At 38.8% G+C, this 22,996-nt stretch overlaps 1 protein-coding gene across 1 annotated transcript in view; it reads left to right on the top strand.

The window, feature by feature from the left end:
• Window positions 1-2,818: 2,818 nt before the first annotated feature.
• The window catches only part of LOC306876789 (rap guanine nucleotide exchange factor 4-like), a gene marked incomplete at its 5' end in the record, with an annotated part of 69,318 nt that continues 49,140 nt past the window's right edge, over window positions 2,819-22,996 (top strand). Inside the window, 4 exon segments of the mRNA XM_079428196.1 lie at window positions 2,819-2,886; window positions 6,838-6,980; window positions 7,169-7,257; window positions 8,486-8,632. Coding sequence (XP_079284322.1) covers window positions 2,819-2,886; window positions 6,838-6,980; window positions 7,169-7,257; window positions 8,486-8,632 — 447 coding nt within the window.

Here is a 22,996-nt window from a genome sequence, read left to right as displayed (position 1 = left end):
TTCACATGTTTTTTGTTGTGAAATCTTTAATCTTTAACTTTTATAAAGTAAACACATTTTTCACAATTTTACTAATACTGGACACACACACACACACACACACATATATGTATATATATATATATATATATGTATGTGTGTATACATACAGTATATACAGTATATATTAGTGCTGTCAAACGAATAATCGCTATTAATCTCATCCAAAATAAACGTTTTTGTTTACATAATATATGTGTGCATACTGTGTACATTAATTATGTATATATAAATACAAACACATGCATGTATATATTTCAGAAAAAAATATTGTTTATATATTAAATATATTTATATATGATATAAAATATAAGAATATAAATCTATACATGCATATATATGTAAATATTTTCAAAATATATACTGTATGTGTGTATGTGTATTTATTTTGGATGCAATTAATCGCGATTAATCATTTGATAGCACTATATATATATATATATATATATATATATATATATATATATATATATAATGTATGTTGTTGCATTTTCTTTTATATTTTATATTCTTGTATATTTATTATAATATATATATTATAAATTTAAGAACAATGTTATATTTATATACATAATAAATATACACAATACACATTCAGGCTATATGTAAACACAAACTTTTATTTGAATGCGATAAATCGTGATTAATCGTTTGACAGCCCTACAAAAACATATTTTTAATTGAACAGTTTATTGAAATTTTAGCTACATAAAATATAAAAGAAAATGCAACAACATATATATATATATAGCCTATATATACAGGTCCTTTTCAAAAAATTAGCATATTGTGATAAAGTTCATTATTTTCTGTAATGTACTGATAAACATTAGACTTTCATATATTTTAGATTCATTACAACACAACTGAAGTAGTTCAAGCCTTTTATTGTTTTAATATTGATGATTTTGGCATACAGCTCATGAAAACCCAAAATTCCTATCTCAAAAAATTAGCATATCATGAAAAGGTTCTCTAAACGAGCTATTAACCTAATCATCTGAATCAACTAATTAACTCTAAACACCTGCAAAAGATTCCTGAGGCTTTTAAAAACTCCCAGCCTGGTTCATTACTCAAAACCGCAATCATGGGTAAGACTGCCAACCTGACTGCTGTCCAGAAGGCCATCATTGACACCCTCAAGCAAGAGGGTAAGACACAGAAAGACATTTCTGAACGAATAGGCTGTTCCCAGAGTGCTGTATCAAGGCACCTCAGTGGGAAGTCTGTGGGAAGGAAAAAGTGTGGCAGAAAACGCAGCACAACGAGAAGAGGTGACCGGACCCTGAGGAAGATTGTGGAGAAGGACCGATTCCAGACCTTGGGGGACCTGCGGAAGCAGTGGACTGAGTCTGGAGTAGAAACATCCAGAGCCACCGTGTACAGGCGTGTGCAGGAAATGGGCTACAGGTGCCGCATTCCCCAGGTCAAGCCACTTTTGAACAGAGAAGCAGCACTGGACTGTTGCTCAGTGGTCCAAAGTACTTTTTTCGGATGAAAGCAAATTTTGCATGTCATTCGGAAATCAAGGTGCCAGAGTCTGGAGGAAGACTGGGGAGAGGGAAATGCCAAAATGCCTGAAGTCCAGTGTCAAGTACCCACAGTCAGTGATGCTGGTGTTGGTCCACTGTGTTTTATCAAGGGCAGGGTCAATGCAGCTAGCTATCAGGAGATTTTGGAGCACTTCATGCTTCCATCTGCTGAAAAGCTTTATGGAGATTTTTTCAACACGACCTGGCACCTGCTCACAGTGCCAAAACCACTGGTAAATGGTTTACTGACCATGGTATTATTGTGCTCAATTGGCCTGCCAACTCTCCTGACCTGAACCCCATAGAGAATCTGTGGGATATTGTGAAGAGAAAGTTGAGAGACGCAAGACCCAACACTCTGGATGAGCTTAAGGCCGCTATCGAAGCATCCTGGGCCTCCATAACACCTCAGCAGTGCCACAGGCTGATTGCCTCCATGCCACGCCGCATTGAAGCAGTCATTTCTGCAAAAGGATTCCCGACCAAGTATTGAGTGCATAACTGAACATAATTATTTGAAGGTTGACTTTTTTTTTTTTTGTATTAAAAACACTTTTCTTTTATTGGTTTGATGAAATATGCTAATTTTTTGAGATCGGAATTTTGGGTTTTCATGAGCTGTATGCCAAAATCATCAATATTAAAACAATAAAAGGCTTGAACTACTTCAGTTGTGTTGTAATGAATCTAAAATATATGAAAGTCTAATGTTTATCAGTACATTACAGAAAATAATGAACTTTATCACAATATGCTAATTTTTTGAAAAGGACCTGTGTGTGTATTTATATATACACAATAATAAATACACACAATTTTATTTTGGATGCGATTAGTAGCGAAAAATCGTTTGACAGCCCATTATTTATTTATTTTTACTATTATTTCGTATGTCAGGCTTCACAGGGTAAAAGCCTGAATTAAATCTGTTAGTCATATAAAGCGATCTTTTCTGTTGGATTAAACTGCTCGATTTATAAATTATCTATGATATCTTAAAACATTTTTTTTTTTTGGTTGAAGACTGAGTGAAGTGGAGGACATCGAGTGTTTTGGCTACGTGTTGAAAACAGGCACTGTGTGCGCTTGTGACAACTAGCCCCGGTGTGTTTCCGAGCTGTCAGCTGTGTGGGCGGCAGCAGCAGAGTCAGACTCAAACTCGATCGCTCTCAGTAAAGTCACATCTGCTCATGATCAGGTGCGGACGATGCGAACTGTAGTATTACTCCATGATTTCACCGAAGATGGTCGCGGCACACACCTCCAGCCACCCGTCCGCTTCTGCTGAGTGGATCATCTGTCTGGATAAGAGGTACCATCATTTATCCTGCACAAACTTCATTCTTCTGACCTAATGCTGTTGTTCTGGTCCACCTTCAGCAATCATTTACACAGCAGTGCCTCATGGAAAAGATGTTTCAAGCACATTTGTTTTGTTAAACAATATTAGAATGTAAGTTGCATATCAAGTCAAATGCGATTGTCAGTGTGATTAGGCTACATGCCTTTCATTCTATAGATTTGAGATGATAGATGGATTCATTGCAAGCTTCACGTCTTTCGCTGCATGGATTGTGAATGCAGTAGATGGTGAATTGAAGTGCACTGAGTGTAGTGTGTAAAGGGCTGTTTGTCACCTGGAAGAGGTCACCAGTGCTGCAGTGCTTGTGTTACTGCAGACACATGAAGAGACACTTTCTGCTGTGAAGGGCATTAGTAAAGAGACAAAATTTAAAGGAATAGTCCACCCCAAAATGAAAATCCACTCACCCTCATGTCATACCAAATCCCTACACGTGTTTCTTCAGTGGAACTCAAAAGGAGAAGTTTATCAGAATGTCCATGGTGCTTTTTTTGCATAAAATTAATGGAATTCAGACAGTTAGACAGAATGAGGCATTCATTTGTACAAATTATCTCTAATTATTTTTATTACAAATGATCTCTAAATTATACTAACTCCTCACTCCCAAAATGCAAGTACATAAGGAAATGAAATATGATTTTTAAAGAAACTTTGATTTGAAGCAAAATTTTTATTTGAAAATGGGACAAAAAGAGGTTAATGAGGGAAATAACTATAATCCCATGAAGCTTTGTGAATGACATAATTAAATAAAAAACAACAGATAAATATAATTGTATTGATCTAAGCATGTTGATTGTGTATGATTTTTATTTTTTTGGCATAATGAACATTTGTGTATAATTGTGCATATTTTGCACTAGGTAAAATCAGGCCCCACCAATTCCCATGAAGGGCTGCAAATAATGTGATAGAGTGAGTCTTCCTACGCTCAACCTATTGAAGTATCTGTATAGATGAATAAGTAGTTTAGGTAAAAGCTAAATATTAACTCATATTACAAGTATGTGCGCAACACTTTAACAACTAGGGCTATCAAGCTCCAACATGGACTAAAAATCCCAAAATAAAAATGATGAAACCTTCATGTTGTTCCAAAACCAGAAGACATCCGTCATTTTCAGAACACAAATAAAGATATATATATGTTTGTTAATATATTCTGTCATCATTTGTGCTCATTCATTAAAAGCTAAATTTTCAAGCCTCAAAAAGTACATAATGACAGTGTAAAAGTAATTCATAAGAATAAAGCTAAGAAATCCAAGTCTTCTGAAAAACATGATTGCTTTATTTGATGAGCAGTTTAATTTAGACTTTTTTAAATATGGATTTAAATATGGATCTGCTCACAGACACAGAGCACATCAAAAAATGGTAAATGGAAACTCAAACATGCTTGCTTGGGGACCAATGAGGTCCTTTATTGCACTTCAAATGAGCAGTGTATACTTTTTGAAGCTTGAAATTTTGGTTGCATGGACTTTCAATGGATGGTTAAAAATAAAAAGACCAACCCCTTAGAGGACCTCAGATGATGCCAACCCTCAAACAACATACAAAACTACCAAATTTTGCTATAAGTTTGATCACAACATATAAGTCACGCCCCTGGACTGTTTTCGTTGTGTTTTTGCTCCCCATGTGCTCCGTGACCCAGTTTCTTTCTCCCGTTGATTGTGTTCATTTGATTCCAGGTGTGTCTCGTTCTTCTCTGATTGTCTTGTGTTCATAAGCCCCAGTCCATTCAGTTCATGTTTGTCGGGTCTACTTGTGATGTACGTGTGCTTGTTCCTGTTGTGGATTATCGCCTGAGTTTCCTTGATTAAAGACCGTTTAATGCTTCTCCGAGTCTCCTGTGTCCTTCCAGCAGTGTAACGTGACAATATAATCATTGCTGTTACAAGTTTTTTTTCAATTGCTAACATCCCTTTGTCCAATCTGTAGTCACATTTTCAAAACTCTAAACACAATGCAACATCCGTTTGTTGTGACCATACCATTAACACAATTCATGTTGTTTTCACACAATATTCAGTCAATTAACACGTTTCTAAAATGCTTAAATGTTCTTTTCACACAAGCTTACCCCACACCAAAAATCATGGATCTTTCTTTTCTTTTTTACAAGTGCTTAAACAGAAATGAAGACCTAATGTTCCAAACTTTAAATAGTCAAAATACTCATTTATTATGAAATATCATAGGAACATTTAGATCACCCACACACAAGATAACCATAGTATCACTGTTTAGTTGTTAGTACAATCATTAAATATAGTTGTTCAAAACACATGATGCAGCTTTCGTTATGGTTCTACACATTCGTATATCATTGTAATAGACTAGAGAGAAAAGGAGACACTGGAATCATTCAACAAAATTGGAAAATTATTGATGAAATATTCAACAAAACAGGTTTTTCAAGAAACTTTAAATAAGAAAAAAATTAGATCAGGAAAAAAAAAGATAAGAAAAAACTACTTTAGGATTTCCATAAAGGCCTTGAAACTAGGAGTTTGTTTAAATCATTAACCCTTTACTTTGAGCAATAATACTTGCTATGGAGAGAATTTGTATTCAAACTGTGTTGTTCTGATGAAAACCTTTGGGTTAAACATCTTGGTCACATTGACAGTGTTATTTAGGATTTGATGTAGAACTGTTTGCATAGTAAATGGATTTTTAGTCCCCGTTAAACACCCTCAGACACACAGGCACATGATCACATAATGTTTGCACAGGTGTGTCTGACCTCTAAGTGGACATGTGCAGTTTAAGGAAGAGACCTTTTTTAAAATAAAGTCAAAATTTTGAGCTTTAATCTTATAATTAATATGTTAGTTTTAAAATTTAATGTAGTTTCAGTTTCAGTCTGTTCACTAACTGTCAGATGCATATTGCACACTAAACAGGGAAAGAAAGGGCAATTTTAAAAATTTTTCATTGGAAATAAAATTGCATTTACAAGGTTGATACACTGAATGTCTTTGTCGAAAAACTAATTCCAAAGCTTTTGCCAGATTTTTATTTTATGTCAATATTAAAAATTCTGGCTATGCACGACTGATCATGTTGTTGTCATTTTCTGAGTGAAACCTTGAGATACTGTCACACAAACTTCAACCTCTTTAGTTTGCAAGACATGTTAACGCTGCAGTGTTTTGCTTGACTGACTCTGTGTTTGTGTGAGGTGTTAATTAGCCAATACTGTCAATATCCCAATACTCCACAGTGCTTAAACCTTAAACATTCACGTGTGATCGATCTCGGTGTCATTCTGCTTGGCCAGAGCTGTTACATTAAAAAATACTTACAGTATCTGCTTTGCATTGGCCATTGTTCAACCTGCGCTCTAGATATCAGCATTGGTCATCAAAATCCCATCGTTCAACTTCTAGATTTGTGTCACATACTGTACAGTACCTCATGATTTACTATGTTTTGTATGATGTTGTGTTTTGTGATGATGAGCATTCTTTCTCTGGGGTGGTGTTGAATAAATCTTGCTATATTGAACCGCTTCAAGTGACAGCAGCAGTCAAGGGTCCCCTAAACATTTTATAAACGCTCAAATGATCTTGCCCGGTTCATTTAGCTCACTGCATCAGCACTGTAGAGCACACAGATTAAAGCAGGGTAGAGCTAAATGTGCTCTGGGGTAAAACGCACTTAAAAAAAAAAAAAACAATAGTTGGCAAAAAAAACTCAATTTGGCTATATATAGTGAAAAAGACATTTTGCTTAAGGTATGTCTTTAGCTCGGTTGTACCCAATGTGCTCTGGTTTATAATCAGACTTCTAAACAGACCAGTTCCACCATAATGCAAAAATAAATAAAATGAAATAAAAAAGGCAGATATAATTTGATTTGTATGTGTGTTTCTGTGTATGCAGACCGGAGGAGCGTTCAGGGGAGGATGTGGACATTATCTTGGACCGTCTGAAAAGTGTGAAGGCCTTTGAGAAGTTCCACCCTGCTCTACTTCAGCAGATCTGTCTGTGTGGCTGCTACGAGTGTCTGGAGAAAGGCATCACATGTCAGTGAAACACACACACACAGACACACACATGCACTCACGCTGACACACATAGGCCTACATATGATATGAAAACATTGTTTGTTGATAGAATCACTTCACAAAAGGTTGCATTGTGACTGGGTCTAGTGTAATGATATATTTTTCTCAATAGGGCACTACCTTCTCTCTGTTTGTGTGTGTGTTAGTATATAGACAGGGTGACATTGGCACTAACTGGTACACCGTCTTGTCCGGTTCCCTAGATGTCAAAGTCTCAGAAACCGCAAACCATCAGGTACGTTGTCATGTCGGTTCTGTTTTTAAATGACAGCGAACAGAGCTTATGTCATAAGGGTAATTTTTTATCTGAAAGCTGAATAAATAAGCTTTCTATTGATGAATGGTTTGTTAGGATAGAAAAATAGATAATTTTGACCCATACAATGTATTGTTGGCTATTGCTGCAAATATACCCATGCTACTTATGACTGGTTTTGTGCTCCAGGGTCGCATATAGAAAATCTTAACTGCTTGATTGTTTATCGTTGCAATCGTATATCGTTGCAAAATGTAAACTATATTATCAAACAGCTCTTTATGTAAAGTTGGATATATAAGTAATTATCACATAGCTCTAATCTGCTAAATGTGACCATAATGCATGAAGATATTATAAATATTAGCAACATGATTTTTTGTAAAGCTGCTTTGAAACAATGTATTGCTATATAAATCTTGCTATATAAAGCACTATATAAATAAATTTGACTTGATAATAGAACATCCACACACTCACACATTCACTATAGTTCATCAAGGAAGAACAGTTATGTAAATCATCATTTACATAACTGTTATTACATCACATTAACAGGTCTCCTTAGACGTACAGTATCTCACCTAAAAGGAGTTATATTTAGGTACAAGACAATTATGAGAGGAGATGGAGCACTCAAGAACTTACAGTTTCAAATATTTGGTGCCACTGAAATAACCGGCTAAATTTTGTTCAGTTTGCTGACTTTCCCACATTTGTACCGTCTCTCTGTTCTTTAGCCGTTGCTTTTTGTTCTCTGTGCTTGTGTTATGAGCAAAAACTACCAAGATAAAATAAATAAATAAAATACTTTACTGTAATTATTTTTTAGTTGCTAAGTAGAATCTGAACTGGAACTAGATTCCAGTTGCTTACGTAAACTGCTTACGATTCCCATCTCAAGTGAAAACTATATTCAGCTGCTCACAGTGGACATTTTTTTTGAGTGCAGGTGTTTATTATAGACCGCAGCAGAAAACTAGAGCAACTCCTAACAGATCTGCGTCTTACATTACAAACCTTAGGGACAAATGAGCTGACCTCTCTCTTTCTCTATGTGTGTTGTCCTTGAGAAAGGCCTGAATCCAAGTGGAAGTGCATCAGTCTCTCAATCAGAAACATCTCAGATGGCTTTTATGCCTCCTCTCTTCTCATCTCTTCCTCTGTGAAAGAGTTGGCTCTGACCTGTGTTCCTCTTCATGTTAAGGATGCTGTCACCATCTGTACGCTGGGCATTGGCAGAGCTTTTGGGGAGTCTATTCTGGACAACACGCCGCGGCACGCCACCATTGTCACCCGAGAGTTCAGTGAACTGCTGCGGATTGAGCAGAAGGACTTTAGGAGCCTGTGGGAGGTATGACAGTTTACTGAGAGTATAGCAATGACACCTATATGATTAACCATGATTGAAGTTGTATGTAACTGTTTTGCTTAATTTTTAGTGTAAATATTCAAGTGGAAACTTGAATATTGGCAAAATAAATTAGGATTATTAACACTGTCAGATTACCACTCTTATGAAAAGATGTACATTTTAGCATACTTTTAAAAAGAGGGCTTATTATAGAAATAATACACTTTAATAAAATAATAAACTTACAGTAAGGGCTTATATTATTATATTAAAAGTAAGATGGTATTGTGATGTCAGATGTTTCACTTCAAACAAAACTGTACACTGTGCCACACTGGTCCACCCTTAATTGCCAGACTGCCACAACTTCATGTAAAAATGTTTAAAATGTATTTTAGTTGCTTTATCATCTGTAGCCAGCAGGAGGCGGTGGAGGAATAAGAAATATCCTGTTCTGAGATCTTGAACTTTTGTGGTCATCCTATAATTCAGTAGTTCTCAACTATATAGGGAGCCACTAGGAGACCTATGCACACTTCCATGGGGTCTAAAGACGGATTAAAACACCCTTAAAATAAGATAAAATAGCTAAACATGATGTCTTATCCTGTCCCTACGAGCCATTGAAAAAGACAAACAAATGTATAGGCCACGAAGAACTCTGAACATTTAAGAACATTTATTTCTTAAAACTTCAGTAATTACAGGATATAATTATTTGTATGTACTTAAAATTAATTTACTTAGGTTTTATTATACTGCCACTCCTCGTTTCTGTAAATAGGCAGATTTATCATTACAGCAGCAGTATGAAAAATATTTGAGTCTACATGGCTTTGAATGATGAATGTCTTTAAAGCTCTTGAATAATGGATGGCCATGCAGTCAAAAAGGTTGCAAAACACTGCTTTAGTGTGACACTATAAATATATATATATATTTTAAATATTTTTATTGAAGGAAGAACAGGGTGACATTATATACAAAGAGTTGACAAACATTCTCTTTTTTTTCTTTCTTCTACTCCCTCTTACCACAACCCAAATTCATTTTGGACATGACTGTGCCTTGTTCAGGTACTCCAAAAACAGCCATTTCAAAACTAGGCCTAATATCTTTACTATATGCCTCAGACAAAATTGTAAATATAGTTGTCCAGTAAGCAAACAGTCTGGGGCAAGCCCAAAACATATGAGCCAAATCTGCTTCAGCAGAGCGACATCGCTCACATGTGTCAGTTACATTTGTGTATATCTTGGAAAGACGAACCTTACTGTAGTAAAGTCTATGGAGGACCTTGAACTGAATTAAACCTAAACGAGTACAGGAGGTTGTTCCATTCACTCTGTAAATATGTAATGCATTGTTCCAGGTTTCCTCTGATATATAAATATTTATTTTCTGTATCGTTTATGTAGAGAAGGATTTTAGGCATGTTGCGCTCACTTCCCAGCACTCATACTGAAGGAATTTTCTATCACTTATTCTTCAAAAACACAACAGATATAGAAGATTTTTTTTTTGTCCTTTTCTGTCTTTGGCAGAAAAGGCAGCAGTGCTTCTGCTCTTCAGAGCCCTGAGTTTATTTCTATCTTAGTCTTTCATTCTCTCGTTTAGTTCTTTCTGGCCCGTGGGCAATCAGAAATTCTGGGCCTGATGGGAAGCTTTTACTGGAGCAGGTCAGAGAAGGACAAATCAGCCTGGAGCTACACCAGAATGAGAGGAAGACAGGGGAAACAGGAGAAAGAAACAAAAATAGAGGAAAGGAAGGAGAAGGCTGAGGAAAGATATGTGTGTGTGTGTGTGTGTGTGTGTGTGTGTGTGTGTGTGTGTGTGTGTGTGTGTGTGCGTGTGTGCGTGAAGCACACTGGGAAACTGAGAGGACCAGCAGAAGTTCTGTGCTGTATCTGATATAACTCTAAGGCTGCAGTTATAATCTATTTATAGTATTTTTGTTTCTCTGGTTGTTATAAAGAAAGTATTTATGGCTGTTTTGATGTGGTGATTTGTGCTTATAAGAGAATTAATACAGAACAAGTCAGTGTAGTGTTAAGATTGTGTGCATTTGTTCATATGAAAGACAGAATAGACAGGTTTTATAAACATGCCACTGGTAAGTCTGTGTTTCATTATATTGGTTTTAATTGTATAGGAAACTTATCTGCTCTGTATTGAGGTTTTTACAGCAGTGTACCTTTAAAAACAAATTTCTGAATTGAACAATCAAATGTGGTAGTGTTGTTCGAATAGTTTTTTGAGTACAGTACATACACGCTCAAAATTGCACACACTCGTCTAACTGAGTTAAAAGTGCAGGTTATTGTTAGCTGGATCTTCAATGGCTGTCAGTCATGTTGTGCTGTGCTGATGTGTTAATGATCATTTGATTGAATACATGTCTGTGTACAAAGCTCCTGAACAGATCAGTGATGTTCAGTGCTGTCTGACTGCCTCTGTCTGTTGGAATGAAGCATCATGGTGTTATGTGATACAGAGAGGTAATGTATTCATCTGGTTTTAGCCATGTTTCTGTCAAACAGAGCAAATCTAGATTATTATCATTAATCAAATCATCTACAAAAGGTGCTTTTGTAGAAAGGGACCTGATATTCAGTAAGCCAAGCTTTATCAATTGTTTCTCTGTATTGTAAACATTTTTTATTTGTTGAACATCAATTAAATTGTTACTCTTAATTTGGTTTGGACGTTTTCTGTATTTTCTAGTTCGGGGAACAGACACAGTCTATGATATCTAGGTGAAGGAGTCTCTATGTGATGAGACGTGAGGCATCTAGCAGACGGTCGGTTTAGCCAGTCTGTCTGCTTCCAGACCTGGGCCTCAGTTAAGCCCGGCTCACACTGTGCGATTTTGGCCACGATTTGTTCGTCTGAGACAAATTTTGAAAATCCTAAAATCCTAAAAGATTCCTATAATCCTAGGCTAAAATCGGTTGTCTAGATCGCTGGTTTGACATGTTCACCGACAGCCGATTAATGGCCGTTGCGATCATTTTTTTCCTCCGATTAAATTCTGGCAGTGTCAGAAGATTTCAGACACTTTCCTCAAGTTTCCTGCAGTGTGACATCTCCTACGACGACCGTCAAACCAAGAACCAATAGGAGCACTGAACTTGATGACGCAATTAGCGCGACAACTTCAAACCATTCATTATTTGTAAAAACAATACATGTACAAGGTAAAGTTTACTTAAAGTTTATTTATTAAGGGGCAGGATGTTTAAACTCGAATAACAAAATTACCTCAAGTTCGCTCTGTAGAACTGGAAGTCCATAAAGTCCTCTTTTGCCCAGCCATGACTTGCTCCACACACGTCGTATTTTTTTATTTATTTTTTATTTTTTTTAACATCAAGGCATGTAATTAATAAAACTAACGCTACATGTTGCTGTTGTTTGCTTGCTACCATTATAGCGAGAGAACGCGGGTCACGTATTGATGACGTAAAACTCCGGACAAGTCTTCTTGAGTACGTCCGTTTTTATCGCGTCTTGACTGTCGTACAGTCTGACATTAAGACAACTGAGATCCTACAGTCTGACATGGGGATCATGTTCGTACAGTGTGACAAGCAACAATCGCAAAAGACTTTTAAAAATCGCACAGTGTGAGCCCGGCTTTAGTCAAGTACAGACTCTAAGACTATGTGCTATATTTCTAGAGAGAAGAGCGGCACCACCCCAGGAGGGATGAACACCATCTCTTTTCAACAGGTCAGGTCTGCCCCAAAAACTCGTCCAATTGTCTATAAAGTCTATGTTATTCTGCGGGCACCACTTAGACTTAGACATCCAGCCATTGAGTGATGACAGTCTGCTATGAATCTCATCGCCACGGTAAGCATGGAGCGGATCAGAGCATATTACAGTGTCTGACATCGTACTTGCAAGTTCACACAACTCTTTAACATTATTTTTAGTGATCTCCGACTGGCGAAGTCGAACATCATTAGCGCCGACGTGGATAACAATCTTACTGAATTTACGTTTAGCATTAGCCAGCACTTTTAAATTTGCCAAGATGTCAGGTGCTCTGGCTCCCGGTAAACATTGGACTACGGTGGCTGGTGTCTCTATTTTCACGTACCGCACAATAGAATCGCCAATAACCAGAGCACTTTCATCAGGTTTCTCAGTGGGTGCCTCACTGAGTGGGGAGAACCTGTTTGATATTCTGATCGGAACGGAAGAACGGTGTTTTGACCCACGACTAGGCCGCCTCACAGTCACCCAGCTGCCCTGCACGGGCTCAACCGGAACTGAACAATGTACAGGTCTCCCTGAGCTAGTCGCATCCAAAGCAGTATCTACAGCCCTCACATTCTTACTATTCTCAACTAAAGTTTGGATGTGTGTCTCTAATTCTGAAACCTTCTCTGTCAGACTAACTATTTCCCTGTATTTATCACATGTGAATCCCTCATCGCCGATAGAGAGAGATAAACTATACATGTGACATGAAGTGCAAACAACAATAGCAGGAGAAGAAGCCATTACTTACCGTGACTGATGAATGATACCAACTTAATTTACCACTTACCACTGTTGTTTGATGAACTACAGTATGACCCTTAAAGTAACGTGTGACCCAGGTTTCAATAGAAATTACATTAAAATATATTTTAGTTTACCATTAATGCTAGTCAGTGCATTCAGCAGTACACCTAAACCGTATTTCAATAGAATTATGATATTATTACATATAGAGATTAGTAGCCTACTTAAGTCCTACGTAAGTGGGTCAAAAAACACTTTTGAAGTTTAATGGCATATAATATAAATTTAAACTATAATAATTTTCATGTAAATGCAATTAAGATGCAATTAAGTATCTGAAAACATTCAGTTCGCACTTATTTTTAAGTATATTTTTTTCCATAATAAGCATGCAATTTTTTATTAAATATGCTAAAGTGTACTTCTTTTTCACAAGGGTATCAAGCTTACCAGCATAGTTTACACTGATGTTCATCATTAAAGTTGCTGAATACTGAATAGGTGTTGATAGGTAAATGTTGGTGGTGGTCACAAAAGAAGCCTATGCATGGTGATTAGATGAGTTGCTTTTGCAGTTTGGTTTTCTTAATGATCTGGGTGGACTGTGCTGGAAAAGGTGTTATAATTGTGAATGATGGAGTATGTCTATATTATACATAAAACTCATATTACAAAATAAGAGGAGAAATCCCTTTGTCCATGATTTGATCACTTTAAGATTCAGTTTAGAGTCTGTTTAAAGTCCATGTGAAACGGAAGTTGTTGCTGACTTCAGTATTGTGATGCATTTCCAACTGAAATGGAGCATTGAATAGAGGATGGGGGTTTATTTTAGCACAACTCCTCTCCATCTCTCTCTAACGGTTGGCGTGCCGAGGTTAAGGATAGTCCAATATATCAAACTGACGTCATCTGGGAAGGAATGGCATTCCAGAGCAGAAGCATATTTACAGATTATTTAAAGTCCTTTTTTTCTGTGGATTAATTTGCAAGGATTAATTGTTCACCTCAATACTAGCAATGTCGTTAACAAAATAGATAGTGCCAGTTTTGTTTTTTGATTTGCAGACTTTTTTTTACAGTTGTGTACAGTCAGCTTACTTTAACAAAAATAGCAAATGACTGCTCGAATGCTTTCTGACTCCTTTCCGTTTTACAGTTATAGATCTTATTCACATGGCTGCTGGGAAAGAGAGGTGTGTCTGTGTACGGGTTTGTGTGTATTTGTAGTGTAATGCTGGGTCACTGGGTGGGTTGCACAGAGAGCTGACTAACAGGAAACCAGAGAGACATTGAGTGTTTGTCTGTGTCTGTGTGTTTAGGGGGATTTTGGGATGGGCAGGATGACCCTGTTCCCATCCCTCCCGCACCAGCTTACACCCATCTATTATAACCGCATACTATATATGCAAACTTTCGAAAAAAGAAAAAAAGGTTCTAGAATGTGATTTTGAGCTTTTGAAATATTTTAAATCGTCATTTGTACACCAGCATGTTACATTTTCATTACATTATCATTAAAATTAATCTGACTGTGAAATAAATACTTATTAGTAATAAACTGGTATGGCAAAAGGAACACAGATTTGGTTCCCAAATAACTCCAATCATGTCATTTAATTTCACCACTAGCACTTCATTCTTAAAAATGTCACTAACCGAAAAGTTTCAGTTCCATTCACATCTGTTGTCCACAGAGTGCAATCAATGGGAACCGAAACTGTCTTTATAACATTCTTCAAAATAAATTATTTTGTCATACAGGATTGGAATGACATGAGCTCAGTAAATGATGACAGAATTATTATTATTATTATTGTTTTTGCAGTTTTGGATGAATTGTCCCTTTAACAAGTTTTGAGGAGCAATATGTATATAGTTACTGCACATAAGCATAAAATTACCATAATTTTCAGTATACTGGGTTCTCTGAAAAACAATCCTACAACCAGTATAGTTTATAAATCACGGTATTATGATAAATAAAAAAAAAAAATACTGTAAAAGACTATAAAAATGCTACTGTAAAAACAGAATTTGCTTTATTTAATTTTACATAATAAAATACTTGAAATACTATTAAGTGTGTTTTGGAAGTTAAAAAGTCATCTTATCATCTGTGTGTCACTTTATGTTTGGGTTCAGAAATGTAATTTCTTCATATAGCTTTTTCTTATCAGTTATGTGCATGAGGGTTTTTACAGTGTTACATCTTATGTTGTTAAATGAATGTTTATTGCATTAAGTATAATTTGTGTTACCATGATGATGTTTGTATTTGTGTGGATGACACTTCTGTATATTAATATTTAAGTCATCTTGTTGTAAAGCTAAGTTGTGATTCATCATATGAGATTTTCTTACCTGTGTTTTTAAGTTGGATGTCAGTATATTATAAATGCAAAAAGATTTGAGTAAATAGTCCATTACTGTAAATTTAAATTAAATCTATATAACTTAAAATGTTGCTACTATATTTTTTATGGTAAATTTATATGCTCTGATATTTTGCCTGACACTAATTATAGAATAAATAATTTATAGCGATAACCAATATGATTGCCAATATAACATGATCTTGGTCAATACCAAGTGCATCTCCAATTTATGTTTATTTCTATTTATAATTATCATTAATTACCAATATAACAATGTTATAAATAGTACCTGGTGTTCCTGTTTTGGCTGCTCATTGGCAATTAGAGGAAACCGTATTCATATAGATAAAAGACAGCTTTGGCAGAAACCAGCAGCACCTGTAAGTAACTAATTTCTATTTCAAAGCTGAAGCTCTGCGTTGTGTAATTGTGATGTTTGCTTGAATGACAGTGTTCTCTTTTGAAGCAGCATGTCTCTGTGCCTTTATAGAGCGACAGCTGGCCTTTAATCTGAGACAAACACAGATCCTATCACAGCGCAGACCTCTGCCTGTCTCTGAATTAAACTCCACTGCAGATGCAGCGTGTCCGTAGGAACTGCCCAAATTCAATGTAGCATTGCTGCTCCTCTATTTCTGTCCAAGGTCTTTGACTGGTTGAGGTGGGTTATTTCACTCCAAAATATCCTCCCATATCAAGAAGTTTGTGTGTGCATTTTGTTTTTAGTTGACATTGTTGAATGTTTCTGGAAGGGCTGTTAATATTCCTGGACTGGTGAAGAAGAACATACATTTTGATATACATTTTCAACATTTCAAGTTGTGTACATTAACATTTGATAGTGTATTATGAACAAACATGAATGTTCATGAACAAAAGTGTATTTACAAGGTAACATTGAACTAGATTAATAAACGGTGTGAAAAAGTTGAGTCAATACTTTAAAAGAATTAATGAATATTTTATTAAGCAAGAATGCATTAAATTGATCAAGTGACAGAAAAGACTTTTACATTGTTACAAAAAAAATATTTGAAATAAATGCTGTTCTTTTGACACTTTCTATTCATCAAAGAATTAAAAAAAAATGCAAGTGATCGCGCTGGTGCCTCCATGTCCTACAAAGCATTTAAAATTTTTAATTAATATTGTGAAATGCATGAAGTGTTTTATGTCAATACATTTTATTTTAGGCAAGTTGTGTTGATTTGAGAAGACTAAATTGATCAAACATATGCTCAATTCAGTCGTTGGCCGCCTGGTCGTTACTTTAAAAAAACAAAAACTTGAATTTAACAAACAAAAAATATTCCAAACATATTTCTAAATTAACCTAAAGCTGCAGTCTGTAAGTTTTGCCTCTTTGTAGCCATCTCTGTTTGAAACATACAATTGCAGTTATATGCGGAATTATTTTCTTAAACGTGGGTTGTGTGTTGGCACAGCTCCAGTGCGGCTGAATCTAATGTTTTGAGGTGTATGTGTGGCTGTCAGTCACCGCACCAGTGTGGATACTGTACTTAGGAATCACAGATTCTAGCCTACATCTTGGAATATATGACCTAAATAAGAATTTGGTAACGCTTTAGAATAGGGAACACTTATTCACTATTATCTACGACTTTTCCCTCAATAAATTCCTAATTTGCTGCTTATTAATAGTTAGTAAGGTAGTTGTTAAGTTTAGGTATTGGGTAGCATTAGGGATGTAGAATAAGGTCATGAAGAATAAGGCATTAATGTTCTTAATTACTACTAATAAATGGCTAATATTCTAAAGATCCTTAAATAAAGTGTTACCAAGAATTTTCACCCGATATTGTCATCTGAATAAGTAAGTAACAAGTCTACCACTTTTGTTCTGACCAACTGAGGAAAGAAGCATTACAATAAATTGCGCTACAAATAGCGATTAAAATCTAATGATCGGCTAGCTCATATCACATCAAACCGTGCAAATTATTTTTACTGTTATATTTTGTTCTCAAATTGTTCATGTTAACAACGTGTATGCAGTGTGTATGAGCGTTACATGCAGATTTCAATTTCTGTACAGTCTAATCTCTAATTGTCATATCATTCGAATTTTATATAAAGAAATTATTTCAAACCAAAAAGCAAATTATTCTTCCTTCAAACTGGTTCTCTTTAAAGTACAAAACTTGTGTAATCCCATGCTTTCTGTAGTCAGATGCACATTTAAAACTGGAATATATTCTAATTTCAGTCACTTATGTTTCATAAACACATAATCCTTTATGGATTACAATTCACCATCAAAATGCTGCTGTGTGAAAAGGCTATAAATGATCCGCCACCTGCAGGATCCTCACATGTGATATAGCCTATTAGCCGGGACAACTTCTTTATGTTTACAGACGTGACATAATGGCGCAGCGGCATGCTTGAATTTCCTGTGAATTCCTACCAGTACCACTCAAATTAGAAAACATTATCATAAAATAGCCAATGTGAATCGGGCTAAAGTAAGGTGATAGTTTTGAACACTGGCTGGTTATGTACTTGCTCAAATATTGATTTTGTATAATTTTTTACCAAAAAAAGTTACTGACTGCATAATAAAGAAACAAAAAGAAATATAACGACTTTGCCATTAAAAACTTTTTTTATTTTAATGGCTGAGAGAGAGAAAAAGGACACAGGCTCCAGTCGGACTCGGGCCGGTAATTTTGATAAGCTGTCGTACAAGGGCAAGGGCTAGGGCCTGAGTGTCTCGTTCCCCCTCGGCTAGCCGGGCCCCCAATCTGCCTGGGCCATATGCACCTGCATACCCAGACGCTACACCCCTGGCTCCTCCTCTCCATCTCTCCCTCACAGCAAACTACCGGTTGGAGGGGCCTGGTTAAGCATATTCTAGTCTCAGCATCAGACGTCACGCCCACGGAACGTTGGCTAAACGTCTGATGCATATGGCACACTTATCTGGAAACACTTCTGGAGTTTCGAAGTCGTCGTTGGATTGGTTGAATTATACAGGATTTCCGGGAGACGTGTGTGTCGCGTTCTTTAACGTTCCGCCTGGAAACAAACATCAAGTGACACCAAAACCCCTCACAAAAGAAGAAAGCTGTCGTGTTTACAACTGTGACGACGAGCGCTCATCAGGGTCAACTAAACGCTGGATTTTCAAAAGTATGTGAAATATTTAAAGTTCGCGGCATAGAATCTTTAAAATACGTCCGAGAGTTTTACACACCGGTCTGTTATTGGGTCCATGATGTTATTGCATCATGGGCGAGCCTTGGCCAATAAAAGTTGCCATCTATTCCAGACCTTCAGCCGTCAATCTGAAGGTCTGGCTACGTGAAACTAAGCATATTGTCACGAATCCTGTCCATACACTTCCGTTTGCTCACCGTCGTCTTCTCTTTACATTACCTCTCACACCACACAGACTTTTACATGTCACTCCAGACTACAGTTCCCATGATCCATTGCACTGATTGCACACATACAGCTGAATGCACTGATTACACATACACAGCTGAATCCATTCAGACACGCTTTCTAAGCCTTGGACTTCCTCTTTCAGATCGCTGAGTATTGTCTAGCGTATATCACTCTTCTAGCGATAACTACATTACGGAGCCATTTCATGTTTCCAGTCCTAGTTTCTAGTTCTAGTCTAATTCTAGTCATTTTGTGTTGCCTTGTTGTTTCCTGTTTCCTGATCTCCTGCCTGTGTATCTTGGATTAACCCTTTGCCTGCTCTTTCGGACTTTGTTTGCACCTCGCTTGGACTGTTGCTTGTGTACCTGGATTATCTTGTTGCCTTGCTCTGTTGGATATTGTTCGCTGATCGAAGACCCACGCCTGTCCTAGGATTACTTTTTGTCTTGCCTGTGTTGTACCTCTTTGCCATTATTGAATCCATGCCTATTTCATGATCACGTCTCTTAATAAAGCTTTGCACATGGATCTGTACGTACGTCTCACATCTTGTCGGCTCCATAACACATATTCTGTCCAATCCATCCAAGGCGGAAACAAATGTTCAGATTTTGATTAAAGATTACCAAAACAAAGTTTTCTAGTGGATTAACTTGCATGGATTGATAATGTAAATTTTGATTTCATGTAGACTTCAAAAGATTTTTGATATCGCAAACCATCTTCATATAACTCATTGTCAAATTTGATGATTTCTGTGACACTTTGGCATATTGACACCAAACTTTATGTCATTGTCAATTATTTCAATTTCAATTATTTATTTGGATCTCGCCACTGCCATTCCAGACCCAGTACCCAGCCCACCATCTCCCCGCTGCGCGGATCACATGTCCGAGTCCACCACTCACGGAGAGCCAGAGCCCACTGGGACCGACGAGCCATCGCCACATGAAGCGACAGAGCCACGGATCACAGCAGATTCGGTGACGTCAGTCCAGGTGCGTGAGCCTGCAACAACGCCCGCCTCGAGTGAGAATGCTGCAGACAGTGAGAGCGCGTAGAGGAGCTCCGCCCCCTACACCGTGTCTGAGGGTAATCTGAGTATGGCGTGGTGACTGTGCCACACCAAAGAAGAGAGGGCTCCCGTTTCAGAGTTAAGCCCAGAGAGGGCTCTCGTTCCAGAGTCGAGCTCAGAGGGGGTTCCCGTTCCTGAGTTAAGCCCAGGGAGGGCTCCTGTTCCCCCGTCTGGCCCAGAAAGGGCTCCGTTCCTGAGTTAAGCCCAGAGAGGGCTCCCGTTCCAGTGTTAAGCCCAGAGAGTGCTCCCATTCCAGAGCTACGCCCAGAGAAGGCTCCCGTTCCTGAGTTCAGGCCTGAAAGCCCGGAGGCTCATAAAAACCCGCCCTCCCACGCGCTCCTGCCTCCTCCACCGCGGCCATCTGGATCCCCGTCTCCACCTCGGTCGCCGGTGCCATCTTCTCCGCCTTGGTCCTCCGGATCCTCCCCGTTGGTCAGCCCCCTGGAGTCGGCGGCCATTCCTCCTCAATGGCTCCTCCGTCCGTCGGCTCCACCTACTTGGCTCCTCCTGTTCCGGCTCCCTCCTGTTGTCTCCCTGGCTCCTCCCTCCGTCGTCCCCTCCCTAGTCTCTGCCCGTCGTGGACCTGTTTAGTCATGTGTTTCAGTTCCTGTTTTGCCTTATTTGGTCTTGTTCCTGTCCTTGTTTAGTTTGATTATTAGTTGATTCCCCGTACCTGTCTGTCCCTCGTTATCTTGTGTTTATAAGCCCCAGTCTGTTCAGTTAGTGTTTGTCGGGTCTACTTGTTTCTACGTGTGTTTGCTCAGCTCCTATTGTGGATTATCTCCCGTGTTTTTCTTCATTAAAGACTGTGACTGTGTCTCGAACATTCTTCCCACAGCAGCGTAACATTACAGCGTGAAGTTAATCTGAAAATTCCACCTATACTCTGCCAAAAAAAGTGTGGCATCCAATCTGTCATTCTTCACATTTAACATGAAAAACAGGTATAAAACATAGGCTTACTGACATAGGCTTATTGTTTTTTGAAAGTCTTGATTGTTCGATTTCATGAGACATTCGTTTTGTATTAAATTGGTCCTCTGCTTCAGGGTACTGAGCTAGCCGCACTAAGTACACCAGAGGCCAGTCTCGAGAGACTGGTTCCCTTAGTAGGTCACCTGGCGGTATGGTAGCCCTGCCAAACGTATCTCATTGGGTCTTGCCCCGAGCAGACTTTGGTTGTGTCAGTGTAAGCCTTCCAAGGAGATGACGGGTCTGTGGACCATAATTTTCAATAGGAGACTTCGGCCAAAAAAAAAAAAGTCCCGATGCCCATGGCTCAGGACTTCTGAGTGCAGGCCCCTCAGGGGAAGAGCGGTGTACACCTCATCATACGGTGCCTGTCTCTCCTCAGTGCCCTCAGGAGATCGGTCTGTTAACCCTGCCACCCCCAGTGCTTCAGGGCACAGTGGTCTCCAGCAAGCGCTTCTCTCAACTTCCGCCCAGAAACGTAGCGGTTCTGGGAAGCTCACTATCTCCAAGGAGGTCTCCAGAGCAGTTAAATCGGCCATTCCCTGCCGGTCCTCCGCTTCAGGGCTCAATAGACTGATTCCCTTAGTAGACTATTTGGCAGCGTAGAAGCTTCTTCCAAATGTGTCTCAATGGGTCCTGCACACTGTAGAAAGAGGCTACCGAATCCAGTTCGCTTCTCCTCGTCCTCGTTTCAAAGGGTTCATTCCCACTATGGTGGGCCCCGAGCAGGCTCTGGTCATGGAACAAGAAGTAAACACTCTTTTGAGGAAGGAGGCCATCGAGATGGCCCCTCCTCTCGACCTAGAGTCAGAGTTCTACAGCTGGTATGTCATCGTTCTAGAGAAGGATGGGGGATTGGGGCCCATTTTAGATCTGCGTCAGTTGAACCGCTCAGTCATGCGACTGAAGGATGCTCACACTCAAACAAGTCGTGTCTCAGATCAGGTCAGGGGACAGGTTTGTCACGATAGATCTAAAAGACGCATACTTCCATGTCTCTATCCTTCCCCAACACAGGAATTTCCTGAGATTTGCTTTCGGGGGCGAAGCCTACCAATATCGGGTTCTTCCGTTCGGCCTTGCACCCTCAAGCCGCACTTGCACAAAGTTTATGGATGCTGCTCTGGCTCCACTGCAACTCCAGGGCATCCACATACTGAATTATATCCATGATTGGTTGATATTAGCTCAATCGGAGCAGACGGTGCTTCTGCATCGAAATGTCATTCTCGCCCATATGAAAGAGTTGGGGTTAAGACTAAAAGCCAAGGAAAGTGTCTTTTCTCTATTACAGAGAACACTTATCTGGGCGTGGTGTGGGATTCGACCACGATGCAGGCACATCTGTCTCCTGCTCAGATCGAGTTCTCACTGCAGTAGCGAGAGTGAGAGAAGGCCGGTCAGTCACTGTGAAGCAGTTTCAGAAATTGCTGGGTCTGATGGCAGCTGCGTCCAACATGATACCTTTTGGCCTGCTGTGACTCCTACAGTGGTGGCTCAAGACCAAGGGGTTTTCCCGAAGGGTAAATCCACTTTGCATGATCAAGGTCACGCGGCAATGCCTACGTGCCTTAGACATGTGGAAGAAACCTTGGCTCTTGTCTCAGGACGTGGTGCTGGGAGATCCTTGTTGTCGTGTAACGCTAACAATGGATGTGTCCCTCACCAGCTGGGGAGCAGTCATGAGTGGCCTGTGGAGCGTCTGTGGAGCGGCCGCCATTTCACGTGGCACATCAAGTGCCTGGAGATGCTGGACATGTTTCAGGCACTGAAACACTTTCTCCCGGACCTAAGAGGCCATCATGTGTTGGTGCGCACCAACAACACAGCGGTGGTCTCTTACATCAACCACCAGGGAGGTCTGCGTTCGCATCCTCTTTACAGGCTGGCGCACCAGAGTATTGTGTGGGCCCAAGGGAGACATCATATCGAGGCAGGGCCAATGCTCAGGGAATGGAGGCTCCACCCCGAGCTGGTGGAGCAGATTTGGAGGCAGATTGGCCAGGCTCA

The sequence above is a fragment of the Barbus barbus genome, assembly GCF_936440315.1.
Source record: "Barbus barbus genome assembly, chromosome: 11".
Classification (NCBI taxonomy): Eukaryota; Metazoa; Chordata; class Actinopteri; order Cypriniformes; family Cyprinidae; genus Barbus; species Barbus barbus.
The sequence above is the reverse complement of the archived record's forward strand: the minus strand, read 5'-3'. Positions and strand labels throughout refer to the sequence as shown.